Raw genomic sequence first — 19784 nt, 5'->3', positions numbered from 1 at the left:
GTGCCGATGCAAGATGAGCTACATTGGATTGGCTCGTGCGGAAAGTCCTCGTTAGTAGGGTTAGTTGTTGGTTTCTGGTCCTCTTGCTGTGGATGTTGAGTTGCATTTGCTTAGGTGGGAACTGTAGGTGCAGGAACTACCGGAGCTGGGGCTGCTGTGGGTGTTTGCTTTGCATGCACCAGGCCTGAGAAGACGGGGGATCCTGAAATGAGAGACGCTGAGTGAAAGAAGCCAGTCTGACAAACCTGCAGACTGCGATCTCAGATAGAGGACATTTCAGGAAAGACAAAACTATGGGGGCAGGAAAACTGTCAACACCTGGGGCCAACACGATACCTCAGTGGGTAGCGGTGTTTACTGCTAAGCCTGAGTTCTGTCCCCAGAAGCCATGTAAAGGTGAAAGGAGGGGACCGACTTCACAGTTGTCCTCTGACCTCCCCGTGTGCTATGACACACGCATGCCAATTACTCACATTGCACACACAGTAATAAATACTTTTTAAGATTAATAATTGCCAGGGGAAGGGACAGGTGAATAGGCAGTGTGCAGAGAATGCCTAAGGCCAAGAGTCTATTCTGTAGGATGCCATCCAGGTGGATAGGTTACACATCTGCAGAGACAGGCCTACAGAACACTCACGCCAAGAGAGAGCCCTGCTGGAAACTTGCCCGTGTTGGTTGTCTGTCAGAGATGCCCTGCCCTGGTGTGGATGCGGATTGTGGGGAGAGTGTGGTCCATGTTGTCTGTCAGAGACTCACCCTGCCCTGGTGCGGATGCTGATTGTGGGGGAGAGTGTGTGGGCTCAAGGGCGTTTAGGAACTCTGTGTTTTCTGTTTTTGTGTGCATCCGAAACTGCTATAAAACTAAGTGGAACATGGTGATCTATTTACTAATTAATATATTATATTAATGCCAGCTCTTGGGAAATGAAGGCAAGAGGATGAATTCAAGGCCAGCCTTAACTACATAGTGAGTTTGGTGCCAGCCTGACTGACATGGCATATTCCTCCACAAAAAAAAAAAAAAAAAAAAAAAACGAGGAGGAGGAGGCTGTTGTGAGTGTGGCTCAGTTGTGAGAGTGCTTGCCTAGCACACAAAGCCCTGGGTTCAACCCCTGTCCGACACAGACCAGACACGGGGTGGTACATGCCTATAATCCAAGCACTTATGCGGTAGAAACGAGAGGATCAGAAGTTCAAGGTCTTCCTTGGCCACAGTGTGAGGTTGAGGCCAGACTGGAATCTGTGATATTCCTCTCTAAAAAGAAAAGAAAAATAAGCCCCTGTTTTTAAAATGCTCGGGAAGGAGCAAAAGAAGTTCAAGAAGGTGAGAAAGAAGAGCCTTGTCTCAGGGCAAGAAGAGAGTGCAGGGGAGGGAAGCCATTCGTGGGTCCTCACGTAGGTGACAAGGTCTGTCCAAAGGACAAGCTTCCTCAGTCCCTCTCTAAAACCCAGGAATACCGTCTGGTAGTGCCACCTCCACAGCCTGGCGGCCGCCTGCTCCAGCCAATCCCTCTCACGCTGGGTCCTCAGCAGACTCTCTTCTCCATAGGGGAGGCCGGGGTACAGATCCCCTAAGAGCAGCACCCCACAAGCAGTATGTTTCTGCCTCTCAGGGGTCTGTCCTCAGTGGCACTGTACACCGAGGTGCTTTGGAAGCTGACAGAGCCAGCAGCGGTGTGGTGCGGATGGCAGGCAAAGCAGGGGCTGTCGGTGCAGGGAGCTCACTGGAGGCAAGTGAGACAGCAAGTAAATTCATGCAGGGGAAAGTCCTCAAACTTTGGAACAAAGTCAACCTATTAAGAGAAAAAGATGGATTCTTCATTAGTGTGAACGAACGTTAATGGTTTGCCCTGAGAATATTGATAGGAATTCATCCTTCTTGAATAATATCAGGAGCTGGACTATGACAGCATTGTGCTTTCTGCAATTAAAATGGCGTAGCAAACTCAAAACTTATCATTTTTCTCCAAATGTCACTTCCCATTGTAAAAATACCTTTTCTGTGGACATGGTGTCATGTGAAACAGAACTTGAATCATCTCAAGTACCAGGCTATCATTCCTGGTCCGCCTAGCAGAAGCCTGCAGGCTTGTTTCGGCCGTGTGTGAACCCCAAAGACCTAGGGATCGCCACCTCCCTCTCCAGCATCCAGGAGTCTTTGCAGTCTTGTGATTACTGTTTTCAAATGTTCTGCCTCTTTGCTGTAGACTCAGATATAGAGTAGAAACAATCATCCACCCTTCGGTCTTCACCTTGGAGAGTCGGGGATGCAGCAGAAGTTAGGACTTGAGGACTTACTCCTTGCTCAGCTGCTGGCTGGTAGGGAGACAGAGAAAGTGAGTGTGTTGTAGCCAATGGAGGTGGGAGTAGTCAGGAACGACGTCCCGGAGGTCCCGAAGGTCACGGGAGTTGAGTTGATGTGAATTAGACAAGAATGGGAAGGCATCAACAGAGTGAGTTACAGAGTGTCTAGGATGGAGCCAGCGCACAGCAGCCCCTCCATCCCCGGATGCAGCTAACACTCTAGAAAAACAGAAAGGGCAGTGATCTGCGGGCTCCTAAAGGCTCAGGAATGTGCGTGGATAGTGGAAGAGAGGCGCATTACAAGAAAAGCCACGCAGCTGGAGCTGAGTCTCCTGTCTTTTTATCCCAGCTCTCATGGCATTGCCCCAAGTTAGCTGGGGGGAGAGCTGAAGTGTAGGAAGCTAGTGTGTGGTTCTGTGAGAGAACCCGTCTGTCTGGGTGAAGGACTGGGCTGTCTGCGGTTCCTCCCTTCTCCTGTCCTTGCTCTGTTTTAGAACTGGGGTGAGGTGTAGCTCTACAATAAACTCTGTCTTTCCCACCAAGGAGACAGGAAAGGAGCTGCTGTGAAGTCAGATGTGTGGGAGAATCCAGCTGAGGGGAAGGTGGGAGAAGAGGGTCATTAAATTCTTTCTGTTAACCACAGAATTACAGCCTCATCTCTGCGTGTATTTAGGACAGGCCCAAAGATGCAGAAGCCTTGAGAACCACAGTAAGATTGATACTGCCACTAAAATCTCAGCGGATTCCTGAATATCATGTGCGTGGAATTGCAAAGTTAAAAACTAACCTCGCTAACCTACTAGAGCAAACACTTCTACATATTCTGAGAGTCGAAGAGCATATCACACAGGAAATTAGAAAATACTTGGACTTGCCGGTTGTGGTGGCGCACGCCGGTAGGATTTGCTGAAGGAGGCAGAGGCAGGAGGATCACGAGTTCGAGGCCAGCCTGGGCTACACATTAAAAAAAAAAAAAAAGAAAATACTTGGACTTCATATTAATTTATATAGGGCTCAGCTAAAGATGCGGTTACAGGTAAATTTATACCATTCGCAACTTATTCTTGTAAAGAAGGAAGGCCTTGAATCATTGGCGGCTCTCATGTAATAAATTCGAAGATAGATTAAAAAAGAGTAAATTAAGTCCAAAGCTAGCGGAAAAAGGAAACAATAAATGGAGGGGGGGCACTGAAAGTTAGGACACAAAAACAATACTAAAAAGAAAAAAAGAAAAAAAATCAAAGCAAATTCTTTGAAAACATCTCTAGCATTTACCCTCTAGGCAGACTCCAAGAAGACACACACTACCAATATCAGGCATGAAAAGGGAGACATCACTATGGATTCCATGAATATTAGCAGGATATTAAAAGGCACACCTTAGAAAGACCTTGATGAGTTCAGTCTCTGAAACCAACTCCCACGTGTTGTGACCCCACATAAAAATGTGGTATTCATGTACCACCCCTGGACTTTTTGTTGTTGTTTTTTTGGTTTTTTCAAGACATAGGATTTCTCTGTGTAGCTTTGGAGCTGGTCCTGGAACTCACTCTGTAGACCAGGCTGGCCTCGAACTCACAGAGATCCACCTGCCTCTGCCTCCCAAGTGCTGGGATTAAAGGCGTGCGCCACCACAGCTTGGCCCCAATCTTTTTTTAAAAAAGAATTATATATTCATAAATTCAATGACTTTGATGAAATGTCTGAACTCCATGGAAAATACTCAAGGTTCATACAAAAAAAGAAGTAGGAAAACTGAATGGTCCTAATTCTACTAAAAAATGTGAATTGGGAGTCAAAGACCTCTTAACAAAGAAAATTATAACAACACATGTATCTGTGGGAAAATCTGACCAGGCATTTAAGGGGGAAGTTATGCTAATTATATCCAAACTTGGTGAGATAATTTGAAGATGAGGGCATATCGCTTTAGAAGGCAGGATTATTTTAATACCAAAGCCTGATGAAAATGTTGCATGAAAATAGCAGTTCAATATCTGACGTGAGCTGGTAGGACAGCCTTGAAATCCCATCACTTAGGACAAAGAGGCAGGAAGATCAAGAGTTCAAGGCCATCCTCAGCTACATAGTGAATTTTAGACCAGCCTGGGCTACATGGAATCCCATTCTCAGTTTCTGAGGTACCAGTCTATGATCAGTTGGCCCTGGTTTGGCAGAGCAAAGCTACTCACCTGGTATCCAGAGAGAGAGAAAATAAGAGGAAGAGACCAGGGTCTCAGTCTCCTTCAAGAGCACACCGATTTCCACCTTCTAAAAGTGACCGTGAAAGGCCAGGAATGGGGTATACATAGTTGGGGAGCTCCAGTAATTCAGTGTGCCTGAAGCAGGGTGAGATGGGGAAGGCCAGAGAGGAGCTGTAGAAGGAAGGAGAGAGGGGCCAGGAGTAGGTGATGCTGTCTGAGAGCCCTGCCTTGCTAGCCTCCTCCCTCTGCTACCCTGCCTTGTTTCCCGGGTCATCCCAACTGACAAACACAAAGGAGCAAAAGATGGGCAAACAGTGAATGAAAACATCACAGACTGATTGTTTACATATCTAGAGGTCAGAAGTCCAAAACATGTCTCCAAGAGTTGAAGCCAGGGTCCATCAAGACCATGATGTTACCTTGAGGGGCTCACAGGGAAGTCCTGGACCTTTCTTTTCCTAGCTTGTGGAGGCTGAACACTTTCAAACTTGGTCCTGTGTCCCCTTCAAGGCCACGGGCGTAACATTTTCAAGTCTGTCTCTGACTCCCACCTAGTCCCATGTCTCCCTCTTGCGCTTAGAAAGACCCTGTGATCGCATGAGGTCCTGTGGATAATCCATGACAGCCTTAGTATGACAAATCTTAATATCAGCTGGTCAGCAGCACTAATCCCATCTGCTACTTTTAATTCCTCGGTGTCTTGTAACACAGCATGTTCACAGAGTCTGAGGATTAGGACATTGGGGGAAAGCCATTATTCTGCTACCATACCCTGGAAACCAGATAAGATATTACATGTCAGCTGTGTTACCAGGCAACCTACTTACAGTAGAAATGGGTCCTGGTTGGTAAATAACATTTGGCCCCGGAGCAGCTGGGAATGAACCTCAAACACTGGCTGTAGATATCACTTTGGACTTCTCTTTCCTGTGTTTGTTTGGCATCTGGGTGAGACTAGCTATTTTTGGATTGGGAGATACCCCAATGTAAATTGAATGACTGAAACCCAAGCTATAAAATATATCCGAGTCATATATATCTCTGTCATAGCATTCAGTTTGCACGGTGGTTCCTGCTGGAGTAGCTGAGAAACCACATCCTGTAAGGAGGTTGGGGGGACAGGTTGCCTGGGTGGGGTGACACCTATTTCCCTGTTGTTTCCTCCAGGGGTGAGGATATTCAGGTGACTCTAGGGATGACTGATGAAGAGTAACTTTAGGCACGTGACCCTAAAATACTCTCTTTAGATGTCCTTGAGAACAGATAAAGCTAATGCTCCAGGAGTGGAGAGGAACTCAAGGTCTCCCCCCCCCCCCCCGTCCCAGCTGAGAAGCTTTGACAGTTGCTGGCCTCTGGGGCAGGGAGAGTCAGATTTCTTTAAGGATGTGGTCCCTGGTAGGTCGACCACACTCGGATAGATGGTCCAATGCCCAGGATGATATGGGCGACATAAACTGGACTTGGTGCGCTATTTAAAAAAAAAGAGAGAGGCATGAAGTTGGGAGGGAGTGGGTGTTGGGAGGTGGATCTGCGAGGAATTGGGGAGGACTGGAGGTGAAGAGCATCAGAGTGCATTGTATACACGTATGAAATTAAAAAGTAAGCGCATTTTCAAAAGCAATGTGGAAATTAAACAAATATGGTAAAAGATAATTCTGTTCAAACTAGTTGGTAGATAGAAGGTTATTTGGTTTCCTGTTCTTTTTACTTTGCTACTTTTGAAACACATCATGCTAAAGAGTAAGAAAATAAATCCTTAGGTGTTGAAATCTGCTCATTCTGCCCCCCCCCCATTGAGACAAGGCATGACTAAGTAGCCAGCTAGCCTTAAACTCCCATCCTCCCGCCCCGCAGCCTCCCCAGTGTGTTCCCCCACTCTGGGCTGCTGGCGGCTCTACCCTTTCCCTCTGCAATAGCTACAACCTCAGGTGACTTGGTGGCTCACTCACTTCCTTTTCAGTCACGTGTCACAGGTAGTGTGACATCCCTCGTTGGCTCCTCTAAGATACTTACTCATGTGTGACATCCTTGTGGCTCCCAAATCCAGTTTGTCCAAAAGCTGTGTTGGAAGAACCTCCAGTGCAGACACTCCTCTGCTTGGGATGGGCCGGGTGCTAACTGTGGCTAAGAGGAAAATGTGCTTAGCATCCACCCCTAAGACGTTGCTCAGCGGCGTGGCACAGAATGTTACTGCCTGTGACCCTTCGGCACTGTGTGCCTGTGCTCACTGCTGCTGCCCCTGCTGAGGTGGTTTGTCTGGGCATCTTACCTGGGGTCTTGAACATGCCAGACAAGGACTGTCCCTCTGAGCTACACCCCCAGCCCACATTCGTGTCTTATTGTTTATCACTGGCTAGATAAAGGGTTCCAATTCAGAAGTCATTTGTATGGCTGCGTAGTGTTTCAGACTATAGGAATCCAGGACTCAGTACGTGATATCTCTGGATGCAGAGAAAACCTCTGCCCCACTTCTGTCCACAAGGACTTCCTGTGACTGTTCTGCTACAAAACCTCATGGGGAAGGTGGCCTTTTCCTTATGTGGCTGCTTGGAGCTCCTTACCATAGAATTCAACGGGAGTTTGAGTCTGTGCAGGCAGAAGCGTCTTCTTTTCTGTCATGTCAGTCCCGTGGTGAGGAGCCAGGCTGACAGAAAGGCCAAGGGGTTTTCAGCAAGGCAGCTCCTTCCTTCCAGTCATCCCCATTGTTTCCCGGGGCCTGTGGTTCTCAGGCTGTCAGCACCCCGTCACCTGGAAAGATTGTTAAGCTGCTTCCTACTCCGAGATAACCGAACCTGTTCAATAGGTCAGAGCTGAGTGTGGGAATTTGCGTTTTTAAGTAAGTAAAGATGTGTTTTGGTTCACGGTTTCGGAGCTTTCAGCCCAGTGGTCAGAAAAGCACGGCAAAGCAACTCGATTCATGGCTGTGAGAACATGGCAGACGCTGTGACACCGTGGACCAGAATGCTGAACATCTATCTGCTTTGGTACCATACCTCAAGATTGGCCCGGGGAATGGCTACTATGCATTTGTTCTACCCAGGCACTAGAGACACAGAAAACAATTAAACAGGCCTCTGGGGCTGGTGAGATGGCTCAGCGGTTAAGATCACTAGATGCTTGTCTAAAGGACCCAGGTTCCATTCCCAACATCCACATATAATCTCACAACTATCTGGAACTCGAGTTCCAGGTGGATCTGATATCCTCTTCCGGCCTCCATGGGCACCAGGCAGCCTTGACTTTGGCTGCTCCTGTGCACTGATGGCCAAGTGGTGATATCCAGTGATCTCACAAGACAGGACAGCACCTTGTTTAGAAATCAACATGTTTCCTCCCCTTGAGGCTGGATAGACAGCTTTTGAAAACATTGTAGCAAAATGTAACGCCATTGAAAAGCCAGAGATGAAATGGGGCCAAATCCATTCGCTACCAAACACTTGTCACACAAACATTTAAGAAACCGTGATGATGAGGGTTGGAGAGCCACCTCAGCGGTTAAGAGGCTGAAGAGCACTCCTTGCTGCTGTAGATGGCCTGAGCTTGGTTCCCAGCACCTACGGAGCAGCTCAAAACTATTTGTAACTCCAGTTCCAAGGGACCCCACACCCTCTTCTGGTCTTCTCCAGGTCCTGCACACACGAAGTGCACATAAACTCATGCAGACATACCCATATACACATAAACATAATAAGAATACTTAAAAGGGAATGGGAGGACACAAGGACAGTGGTCTTTTTTAATTTCTAATTTTATCTTTTATTTCCAGGAGCTCACATTATGGGTTTTAATTGTTTTTATTGAGCTATACATTTTTCTCCACTCCCCTCCTTCCTCCCCCTCCCCTTTACCTTCTCCCGTGTCCCCACGCTAATTTACCCAGGAGATCTTGAAGGACAGTGTCTCAAAGCCTCCCTGGGACCTGGGCACACCAATGGGATGGTGGGTGAAACACTTTCCACTCTTGGACGGAAGGTGGGGTGCAAATGCCAAGTGAACGGGCAGCGATTAGTCTAGATGCTTTTCTGAAGGACCACTGTCTCTCAAAGGGTGGCCAGAATCCATCTAAATAACTGGAAAGGTGCCCCAAAAGCCCATGGTGCTGTGACAGTGATGTCCCCAAGGGCAATGACATCTGCACTATCTCAGTGTCTTCTGGGAAGTGCCTTCACCTCCGACTCACTCAACCGCCGTCTCTGTACCACACTGTCACAGCGTCTGTGTTGAAGAGAAAGCTAATCTTTTTTGTTGGTATGCGTGTATGGAGACACCCACAGCATGTGTAGGGTTCAGCGTGGTCTATGGCTATAGGTATCCGCTGTGCGCATGTGTCCATGTGCGCGCACACCCGTTCCCCTCAGTCTTGTTTTTGTCTGTTTTGTTTTCACACAGGCTCCCCGCCCCCACTCTCTCTCTTGATGATCTGTTACATGCGATCCTCAGCCTCTCAAGTACTGAGATAACAGTCATGTGATCTCAAGACTAGTCATGAGCATGACTAGCTCACATAAAAAAAAAGATTTTCCTTTCTTTACATGTATGAGTGTTTGCCTGCACATATTAATGTGCATCGTGTGCATGCTTGGTGCCTGCAGAGGCCAGAAGAGGACCTCAGATCCTCTGGAACTGGACTTACGGAATGTTGTGAGCAGTTGTGGGTGTTGGGAACCAAATCCAAGTCCTCTGCCACAGCAGCCAGTGCTCTCGACCTCTGGATCTCACATCTTTTTAGAAAAGAAAATGAAATATGTGGAGATGCCACAGTAAGATCTGTTTATCTCGCCCGGCGGTGGTGGCGCACGCCTTTAATCCCAGCACTGGGGAGGCAGAGGCAGAGGCAGGCGGATCTCTGTGAGTTCGAAGGCAGCCTGGTCTACAAAAGCTAGTTCCAGAACAAGCTCCAAAGCTAAAATCCTGTCTCGAAAAACCAGAAATAAATAAATAAATAAATAATCTATTTATCTCTATAATTGTAAATTATAAAGCTGTCAGTTGTTATCATTTCAAAATAGAAAATTCCCACAAGTTCTTTTCTCTTAGCATACTAGATTGGCAAGAGAAAGGGCAGGACAGCTGGGCACATGGGTTGTCTGGCAAGGCTCAGGGTGGACGCGCCTTTAGTTATGTCCCAGTGTGTTCTATGTCCTCCTGAGTTCCTCTTCACCCTTCAGCTCACTGTCATCCCCCAGGGCTGGTATGAGAGTAGCTGGGATAACAGGCACAGCCACTGAGCTTGGGCAGGACAACTGAGGGAGCCCATGAAGACCCTGGGGACAACGTACATCTGTTTGTGTTTTCAGGGGAGCCCCACGGCAGGACCCTGAATCGGCCTCTCTTCTGACAGCCGACTGCTACTGCCACCAGTGTCCCCTACCTGGACCTGTCCCTGTCCCTGCACCACTCAGCAGGTAAGAATGGTTCTCTACAGAACAGAAAGATGACGCTCAGGGAGCAGGGTCCCCATGGCAGCAGACGCACCTCACGCCATCGCTGTCAGTCCTAGACCTCCTCTCCCCCTGGGGACACTGTTAGCCAAGGCAGATGGAGGTGTGATGACCCCACCCTTCCGGAGATCCTTTCCTTGTCCTGAGTCAGATCATAGCCACAGCCCTGGGATGAAACGGCCTCATCCTGGCAGCAGGTTGGCACTTGCTGAGTTGGGAGCCAACGGTGCAGCCTGCCGAGGTCCCTAGATGACATGTCAATATAAATGTGCCTGGGTGCCCAGGGAAACGGACCTCAAGACCCCAGGGTGGCCCTGAACAATTGGCTCATTTTTCCTTGTGCCTTACCTTCTTGGAGGCCAAACATCCAGTCAGGGTCCCCTGGAGGCACATGGATGTCCGGCTTTGTCACCACCCTGTAGTGGGATCCTGTCCTCTCAGCGTGTTTGCCATGACTTCCTTCATCAGCTGGGATGACGCACAGTGCCCTCATAGGAGAAGGGGGGGCCTCCTTAGACTGCACCCAAGCCTGAGCCACTCCCTCCCAAGGCTGAAAGCAATTCTGCCCAGCTGTCTGTGGTCTCCGAGGAGCCAGAGCAGATAGGAGTGGAAGGTGAGCTGAAGAGGAACTCCATCTGCCTCCGTGTTGGGATGGATTGCTCAGTGATGCGGCTGCTTTGAGGTCACCAGTGATCTAGAAAACAACCCCTTGCTTGTGCTTTGTAAACAAGTCCAATAAACTATTTGGTTCGCCAAGCTGGACTGTAGTGGGAGAGGAAACACTCTCCCCGGGAAAAGCTCATGTCCCACCCCATCCCCTTTGTCTCTGTTCCATTTCTTCATGAATACTAACTTGGGTCTTGTAGAGGCAGCTAGTGGGCTCAGAAAAGTAGAGGTGTCAGTCAAGTGGAGTCTAAAAGATGAGTCAGGGGCAGCTCCAAAGCCTCCCTCTTGGCCTGCCTTTCCAAGTTCTTCTGTCTCTAGCTCCGGTTGCCTAAAGCCGCTTCCTTCCTCACTTCCAGCCATCCCAAGACCACTGTGTCAGCCCCTCCCTGCCCTCCCCCAGGCTAGGCAAGGGACCCCCCTGCCAAGGCTGACTAGGCTGGCTAAGAGGTCCCTGAAACTCGAACTGCTCGTTACGTGTGGCTCTCCTTTTTGCTGGGAGATTTCCAAGCGAGATATGAACCCACACCTTCTGAACTCTGCTCTGAGCAGCTGGCCTAGCCAATACCAAGAAAGCCTTGTCTAAAAAAATGTCCTGCGTAGTGCTGCAGAGCCCAGGGGTAATGGGCTCTCAGCGATCCAGCCTTGGCCTCTGCCTCAGTCAGAGCCTAGGGAGCCACGTCCTTTACACTTGTGTTTACCTGACTTCAGCCACGTACTGTGATCCTTAGTCTCCCTCAGGCAGTTTCTCCTTGCATGGGTGACCGAGAATCCTCCTCAGGGGACTGTAATGTCTTGTCTTGGCCCTGTGGTCTAATGTGTGTCAGGACTGGGAGAATTTCTTCTTCCTTCTCAAAGAACAAATCTGGCTGAGAAGGGGTCGAGGGATCTGCAGATGGTGAGACTAGGAAGAGTGGGAAGGGGCCACCTTTCTCTGGGCCCATAGCACTCCAACCCTCTCCCCATGGTCACTTGCAGGAGCCCAGCATGAAGGAAGGCATGTCTAACAACAGTACCGCCAGCATCTCCCAGGCCAGGAAAGCCGTGGAGCAGCTGAAGATGGAGGCCGGCATGGACAGAGTGAAGGTAAACTCACCCAGCACGTTTCTTAGGCTCGGTCCCCCAACAGGGCAATAGTCTCAGTGGGGGGAAGAGGGTGTTTGTTCCAGAGCTCTGAGCCTGCCAAGATGCAGTCCACGGTGTGTGTGTGTGTCCAAAAGGAAGGGCCAAAACTCGACTGTATTTCCAGCCAGTATTTACGGTTGTCATACAGTGAGGGTGGAAGAGAGGGGCGGACTGTGAGGTTGATCATGTCGTGTCTCCCTGGTGCTGTGACCGAGGATAGCCGGCAGCAGGACTTTGGACAGGCACAGCTAGGGCTGAATCACTGAATCAAACCTGTGTGTATTAAATATTCCCAGGGGAGGTGAAGGGAAGTCCTGCCACCTCTCATCATGGGTCTTTTTTCCACTGGTGCAAATAGAGGTGACCGTTGTGGCTCTGAACTGCAGCCAGCTCAGGGCTGTGATAAGGTTAGGATGTTCCTCCCCAGGAGTCCACCAAACCCAAGGGTCTTGCTCAAGCATCTGGTGTATGAGTTTCTGTTCTCCTGGTGTGACAGCATACCTGAGGAAAGAAAATCAAGGGTTTGCTTTGTTTTTCCCTAGCTTATGGTTCGAGGGCACATCTCAAAGGGAAGATGTGCCGTGAGAGCGGCTGCAGCTGGGGTGGGGGATGAAGGAGTCGGTCACAGGGCATCCAGTTGGGAAGGAGAGGGCTAAGTGCTCATGCTCAGCCTATTTCCTCCTCTTTACCTGGCCCAGGACCCCAGCCTGTGGGCTAGTACAGCAGGTCTCCTCAGTTAAACCTCCCTGGAAACGCCCCCACGGCCACACTCTGGTGTGTCTCCCAGATGATCCCAAACCCAGTCGCAATGACATTAGCTGTCGTCACTTGGGGATACAAATTTCCTAAAATCTTCAAGGCTTGCCTTCCCTGAAGCATTTATCTGAGTGTTCTTTATCAATAAAAACCAGGAGTCAGATATCAGTCTTATATTAGGATAAGAACAGGAATGACCAGGGAAGGACCGAGAAACCATCAGCAATCTTCTCTCTCTCTCTCTCTCTCTCTCTCTCTCTCTCTCTCTCTCTTTCCTTGGTCCAAAAAGAATCTCCCTAATCTCCCTAAACCTTACTCTACTCTGCCCTGTCTCTCTATCTGTCCTTGGTCCTCCAGAACCTATGTCTAATTTTGGTCAGTTAGTAGCTAGCTCCGCCCTCTGATTCAAAGCAATTATTTTTTCTTTTGATTTTTTTTGAGACAGGGTTTCTCTATGTAACAGTCTTGACTGTACTGAAACTCTCTTTGTAGACCAGGCTGGCCTTGAACTCACTGAGGTTTGCAGGCCTCTAGTGCTGGGATTAAAGGCGTCTGCCACCACCGCCCAGTTCAAAGCAAATTTTATTGGCAGTCTTGGGAATGTCAGAGTGTGATCGACTATCCCACAACACTTCCCGCTCTAGAGCGTGGCTCGGCAGCCCAGTCTCCCCTTTGCAAGCAGAGAGACTCTTTCCCCTGCAGCTCACGGCGTGAGTTATCCTAGGGGACTGCACAGAACTGGACGTACGTGAGATGCAGATGGGACAAGGAGAGGGTGGGCCTGTGCACGTTGGTATAAACGGACCTGTCATTTGGGCACCAGCATCCCATATGTGCCGACACCAGCTGTGCTATCATTTGGGTCTCGGGTCCCGCAAAGGCCCCATGTTAAAGGTCTGTACTGCTACCGTGTGATGTTAGAAGTTTTAGGAGGTTTAAAGAGGCCTGCTGGGAGATTTCAGACCACAGGGGGTTGCAGAACTTTGGCCTAGGCTTTTTTAAAATTTTATTATTTTATTTGTGTGGGTGCTGTGTGTGTATATGTGTGTATGTGTATGATGTGTGTGGGTAGCATGCCACAGCACGTGTGTGTGTGTGTGTGTGTGTGTGTGTGTGTGTGTGTGTGTGTCAGAGGACAACTCTGCAGTCACTTCTCTCCTACCTTTTACATGGATTCTGAGGCTCTAACCCAGGACCAGGCTTTCACGGGCATTGATCTCTTCTCTTTGTGGTTGGTTTACTTTAATTTTTTCAGACATGGTTTCACTCTGTAGCCTACACTGGCTTTGAATTCATTCTATAGCTCAGGTTGACCTTGAACTCACTCGTGCTTTGTCTCTTCTCTCCTGGGCCATGGCCACGAGGTGAAGGGCTCTGCTCTGCCAGGTGCTGCCACCATGATGTGCTCTATCCCCAAATTGTGAGTTGTTTGTCTCAGGTATTTGTCATAGTAGCAGAAGCTGCCAACCACAAGCAACCAATCAGATGTCAGCCCTTGGAATGCAGGCCAGAGAAGGGGGTGAGGTTAGCACCCAGGGAACAATTGGAAGCTGGGGTTCCAGAAATTGAATAGGACATCAGAGGCATCCTGCAGACAAGCGGTGCCCAGCTTTGCAAAGACAGGAACGCCTGCCAGGGGAGGACACTGTGAGGACATAGCTGAGCAAGGCTCTGCACAGCGGGGCTGCAGCTTCAGCGTGAGCAAATGTCTCTGCTAGAGTGAGGAGAGACATGAGCATGAGCAGGGATTTGGAAAAGCCACCTGCTGAGCTGCTGGGGAAAGGGTGCTGTGGGTACAAGCACAAGATCACAGAGCCGCAATGAATGGCAGATGTTTGCAGTGAATGGCCTGTGCCTCACATCTGGACGGACTGGAAGGCAGCTGCAGCCGTGACTGGGCAGAGGTCTGTGGCTGTGGGAGAGGTGAACACACCAGGAAAGCAAACAGTATGGGAAGGAAGTGTGGAACACCAGGCCGAGAGAGGCAAGAAGCCAGTCGTGCACCAAGCCAAGCACCAAGCCAGGGCTCGGGGACAGTGAGCACAGGTTAGGGCCGTATATGATTGCCAGACCAGGGAAAGACAGGTTCTGTGACAACAGATCATTTCCAGCCGCAGACAGAGTCCCAGAGACTTGTGTGTTCCCATAGATGGCGAGTTCTTGGAGTCTTTGAGCACACTACAGACTCTAACGGGAGGAGAGTCACAGGTCATGCTGGAGGCATTGGGAAGGCAGTGTTGTGTTGTTGCAGGGCCCTGAGGAGGAAGTAGCTAATTCTAGCTCTGGTGACGTCAGCACATGGAGTGGGCAAGAAACGAGCCTGTGTGGTTCAGAAGCAGAGTGCAGAGTTCTCGGGGGGGAAAAAATAGTCCTGTGTTGTCTGAGGAGAGAGGCGCCCAAATATGAAGTCCCGTGTAGCCCAGGCTGGCCTCAAGTTGGGTATGTAAAGAAGGATGAGTTCAATCACGTGATGCTCTTGCCACTATCTCCCAAATGCGAGGGTGATAGGCATGTATCATCTTACACAGGTTTGTTGTGCTAAAATACACAGAATGCTCAATTTCCCATCAAACCATTTTTAGATAAATTATCATTTTCAGGATCAGGAATATTTGTAGTATCCTAAGATACCACCACCCTCCATCTCTAAGAACTTCATCTCCACCTAGAAACACCGTCCTGCTGTCTCTGGGACTGTAGCTGTAGTAGGAACCTCGTCTAAGTGGAAACCCAGACTGGCTATTGTGCTGTGTGTGGTTGATTCACCTAGCACATCATCCTCGGAGTTCACCTGTGTTGTACAGTGTGCCAGAACTTCATTCCTTTTAATGTCTGGATAATGTTCCATGATGTATATCCAATATACAGACACATGCAGAAACACACACAGAGAAAAAGGCAAACACACACACAGTGTCTGACCCAATAGCAAATTTCTTTATGAAAAGGCACACATGTCTGCTCACCGAATATTTCTGCAGTCTGCCTCTTACTCCCTGCTATCCTCAGGCCAGGCCACATCATCTCCGAGTCAGCCAGAGGCTGTCATGGGTAGCCTGCCGCTGGCCCCATGCTCAGGTCTGTGTGCCTCTTGCTCTCTCGGTGGCTTGAGAAGCCCAGCAAGTTGAGTTTAAGATGAATATGGCAGAGTGACTGGCTTTCAGCACATAGGATTGAGAATTATTTCTGGAACTGATTTTGTGAATCAAGCTTATAATTCTCTCTAATAAGTCAAGAAGAAGTCAAACTCTTAATGAAATCAGTGTCTTACAGCGATACATTAAAAGTCATATTTTTGGAACTACCCTGTTATGGCTATGATTTCAGACTCCATGGGTTAAGAGCTCAGGCCAACAAGGCTATTTCCCTTGTGGATACAAGTTACAAGCTCCAGGTGCCCTGTCTACCTGCATTCTGTCAGGCTTGCCTGCAAAGTCAAGGGTTCCTGAGGACACCCTTCCCCAGGCTCTGTCACTCATAAAATAATCTATGGACTCAGCAAATGTCTTTCTTATATATACCAGTTTATTATTAAAATGATAATTCAGGAACCTTCTGACGAGATGCCCAGGTCGAGGAGTTGTGGGTCATGGTGCTCAGCTTCCAGGACTTCAATAAGAGTGACACCTCTTGCTCATAAATGTGTTGCCTGCCTCCAGGGCCTCCAAGTTCATCATGTTATAGTGGTTTCATTATATAGCCACGGTTGTTAATGCATTGGCCACTCAGACTCCAGCCCTTCCTCCATCCCTCGAAGTCAGAGGCAGGGCTTGGAACTCTACCTCCAGTCATAGCTGTTGTTCTGGTGACATGCCCCCTTCCTGAAGCTGTGCAGGCAGCATCTCCAGCCACCAGCCCCCTCATTAGCATACCATGGAGGCGCTTCTCACTCAAGGGAATCCTAGAGTTTAGGAACTGTGCCAGGGACAGGGAACAACAGCCCCATGCTCAATCTTTGTCAACGGCTGACTGCTCCTGTGACCTAAAACTCTGCAGTGTGAAATACCAGTTCCTCAGCATTGCATGCCTGGCCACTGTTCCCCTAACCCATCATTACATTTAGGAATTACCAGTTCTCCGAGTCCTCCCTCCCAGGTGTCTGGGCACCTGTCTTCATCAGCAGCCTCTGGGATGCCACCTGAAGAACGTGCTCCCTACCCAGAGGACACCTGTTGCCTTTGTGTTCAGAAGGTTCAGAATGCCATCTGTCTGGCCCACCACAGAGACAAAAGTTTACCCCCAGATGGGGCTCAGCCGAAAAGCCAGGACTGCCCTCTGTGGAGAAGATACGCTGATGAGAAAGTGCCAGGTACCTTCAGAGAGTGTGTATTAAACAGCATGTCTAACCATGGGTTGCCAGCACCTCAGGCAAAGGCTGCATGAGGGGCAGCTGGCAGCCAGCTGCACAGAAGGCAGTAGACAGGGCCAGAGGCTCAGGAGACTCTGAACTATCCTCAAGCGTGTAGATCTGAGTTGGAAGTTCCTTTAAGAGTCAGAGAGAAACAAAATGGACGTATGTAAACATTCTGCCAGAACAAGGAGGGACCAGACTATAGCACAAAGAAGGCCAACAGCACTCCTCTGAGAGGCCTTTTTCTAGAGAACCAAAGGAAATTTTAAGGGCCTCATACTCTCAAGGAAAGTAAAGCAAACAAATCTGGAGAGGGGGCTCAAAGGAGAGCAAGAACATGAGCTGAAATGTGGCGGGAAAGCTACGTAAAGTCGGGCATGGAGGCACAGCTGTGTAGAGGCTGAGACAAGACCGCAAGTTCAAAGCCAGCCTGGGCTATGTAGAAGTTTAAGAACACTTAAACTTCACTATATGAGACTGTCGCAAAAAAAATAAGAGGGAGGCTGGGAGTTCAATGGCTAAGTACTTGCCAGTTTAAAGCTCTGAGTTCAAGCCTTGCTACTGAATTAATTAAAAAAAAAAAAGCAAAAATCCTAAGGAAAGATTAAGGAGAGAACGCTGTTAGAAGGAACAATGATGATGATGCCCTGTAGAAAACCAAGTTAATGGCAAAGAGGTTAGGATGAAAGTCGCAGCAAAAGGAAATGCTAAAGTATCAATTTGGAGATCACAAAGTCAAGACCGACCACGTTCCACATCGCATGGAGATGTTCCTGACAGAGAGAACTTGAAAGAGTAAAGATTCCTCAGGGCAAGGTGTGAAAAGTTTCCCTTAAGTAGAGGAAAAGCCTGTCCCTCCCAGCACCTCGCCACGTCCAACTGATAGTTAGAAATGACAGACGCTAAGACACAAGCATCTGGGAGGTTCCCTGATGGCTCAGAAGTAGAGAACCCTTCCTAATACCACCTAGAGAGAATAAAAACAAGCTAGGAATAGTGGCACATGGGTAACCTTAGATCAGGAAGTGGCAGGAGGACCAAGAGTTCAAGGGCAGTGTAGGCTCCTTTAAGACCCTGTCTCAAAACAAGAATACAAATAAAAACCAAGAAGCAGCTTTTAGATGATAAAGAAGAAAACCCTAGTGGGTCACGGGCAGAAGTGACCTCTTGGCACAATGGGCCTAATTTTGATCACAGTCTTCATACATGGCGTAAGGTGCTTGAGTGTTCACAGTAGCTCTGAGACCTTAGTACCCCAGGGTCTCAGCTCATGTAATGGTTTAAGTAAAATGAGGGGCAGAAATGCTGCAGGGTCCAGAGACCACGGCAGGCCACAAAGGCAGCCAGTCCCAGGCAAGGAGCCCCCGAGTGGCCCACAGGCCATGAGGGCCAGCAGGTCCTAGGCAGGGAGCTGCGTGGCGGGTAAGAGACCAAGAAGGAGCAGCCAGTCCCATGAGGAGCCATCTGTATGGGTGAGAGACAGGCGGATAGGCACTGCCATGCAGAGTGAGGTTGGATATTTATTTAGTGGGTTATGGAAGGGAAGGGCCAGAGAAAGAGAGAGAGAAAGAGAGAGGGGGGGGAGGTGGAACTCAGGCTGGAAGCTGAAGATCAGATCAGCTTGCCTGGATAGGGAGGGAGTGGACGTGGCTTGTCTCTTAGAGGGACAGGAGAGACTGTTGTATCGCTCACAGACAAGAAAGCTGAGCTCCAGAAGTACCAAGAGAGCTGAAAGACACGAGCCTGGAACCCAAGTTCTGTACCTGAGCACATGGAACAAGGCCTTGGGTTGGGTGCTCTCCTGAAGCTCTGGTGGCAACCCACAGAGAAATCGCATCTGCAAGGGCACCTCTGCCCCTTGTCACATCCAAGGTGACATAAGCATACGTCTTAAACCTGTTTTTCCTTAGAAACATCATTTCATGATGTAACTGAATTTCACTACAAGGGATCCAGGCATGCTTAGTTTTGTGGCTAAAGGGATTTGAGAGAGGCCATGGAGATGTTGACTAGAGAGCCTGAACCTGAGCTCCTGCTTCTGAGAAGTAGGTCCCCACTGCTCCACAGAAGGTTCGCACAAAGGAATGTCCTCTGCGGAGCTGAGGACTCCCTGCCCCACCTGGGGCTGCTGTCGTGCCCTGGACCATGGCTCCCCATGCCTTCCTCCTTGGATCACTAGTCAGAGCATGGAACATGTGTGTCTGACAGAATGAAGAATGCATGCTTGTGCCCAAGTTGCGAGGTATTCTGGGAAAGAGAGAACATTTTCAGACCCTATTTAGAGAAGACATATGCTTTCCATACTGGAGCTCATCACAAAATAATTCCTTTAATGCGAGAAAGGGTTCATTGTTAGAGGAACAGAAGGTGTAGCAACTGCCCAGTGTGGCTAGTTTCCTAATTCTTAGGAGTGAAACAGTAGATACAACTGTTTGGGTTGTTGCTTCACCCCAGCCCCTTTCCACCCAAACAACAACTTCAGTTCTGATGTTTATTAACATATTTAAGCGTAATAAAGCTATAAAAATACGTTCTTCAGAATTACTGGTGGATGAGAAATAATACACAAACTATAAAACAACAAAGAGTACATAAAGCCGGGCCGTGGTGGCGCACGCCTTTAATCCCAGCACTTGGGAGGCAGAGGCAGGTGGATCCCTGTGAGTTCGAGACCAGCCTGGTCTACAAGAGCTAGTTCCAGGACAGGCTCCAAAACCACAGAGAAACCCTGTCTCGAAAAACCAAAAAAAGAGTACATAAAATTTGAGAAACAAAAGCAAAGATAGTAGAAGAAATTCCAAATAGGTATGTGTGTGTAAACATTCCAATATAGGTTCTGTGATGGCCCTTCTAGGTTGTCAACTTGACTATCTAAAATGAACTACAATCCGGAAATGGAGGGCACCCCCGAGAGAGATTTTCTGCTTGGTTTGAAAT

The 19784-nt window shown here is 48.8% G+C and overlaps 1 protein-coding gene across 3 annotated transcripts in view; it reads left to right on the top strand.

Annotated features, from left to right (window-relative positions):
- Positions 1–19784, top strand: part of Gng4 (G protein subunit gamma 4) — a 43939-nt gene that overhangs the window by 7958 nt on the left and 16197 nt on the right. For all 3 annotated transcript variants that reach the window (XR_012910407.1, XM_075970204.1, XM_075970203.1), the window contains exons 2-3: positions 9809–9916; positions 11594–11701. Coding sequence is in view for 2 of the 3 variants with exons in the window: in XM_075970204.1 (XP_075826319.1) it covers positions 11603–11701 (99 nt within the window). In the remaining variant the exon portion in view is untranslated. The remainder of the gene's footprint in view (positions 1–9808; positions 9917–11593; positions 11702–19784) is intronic.

The sequence above is a fragment of the Microtus pennsylvanicus genome, chromosome 4, assembly GCF_037038515.1.
Source record: "Microtus pennsylvanicus isolate mMicPen1 chromosome 4, mMicPen1.hap1, whole genome shotgun sequence".
Lineage (NCBI taxonomy): Eukaryota > Metazoa > Chordata > Mammalia > Rodentia > Cricetidae > Microtus > Microtus pennsylvanicus.
Note: the sequence above shows the minus strand (reverse complement) of the source record. Positions and strands in the feature narration are given on the sequence as shown.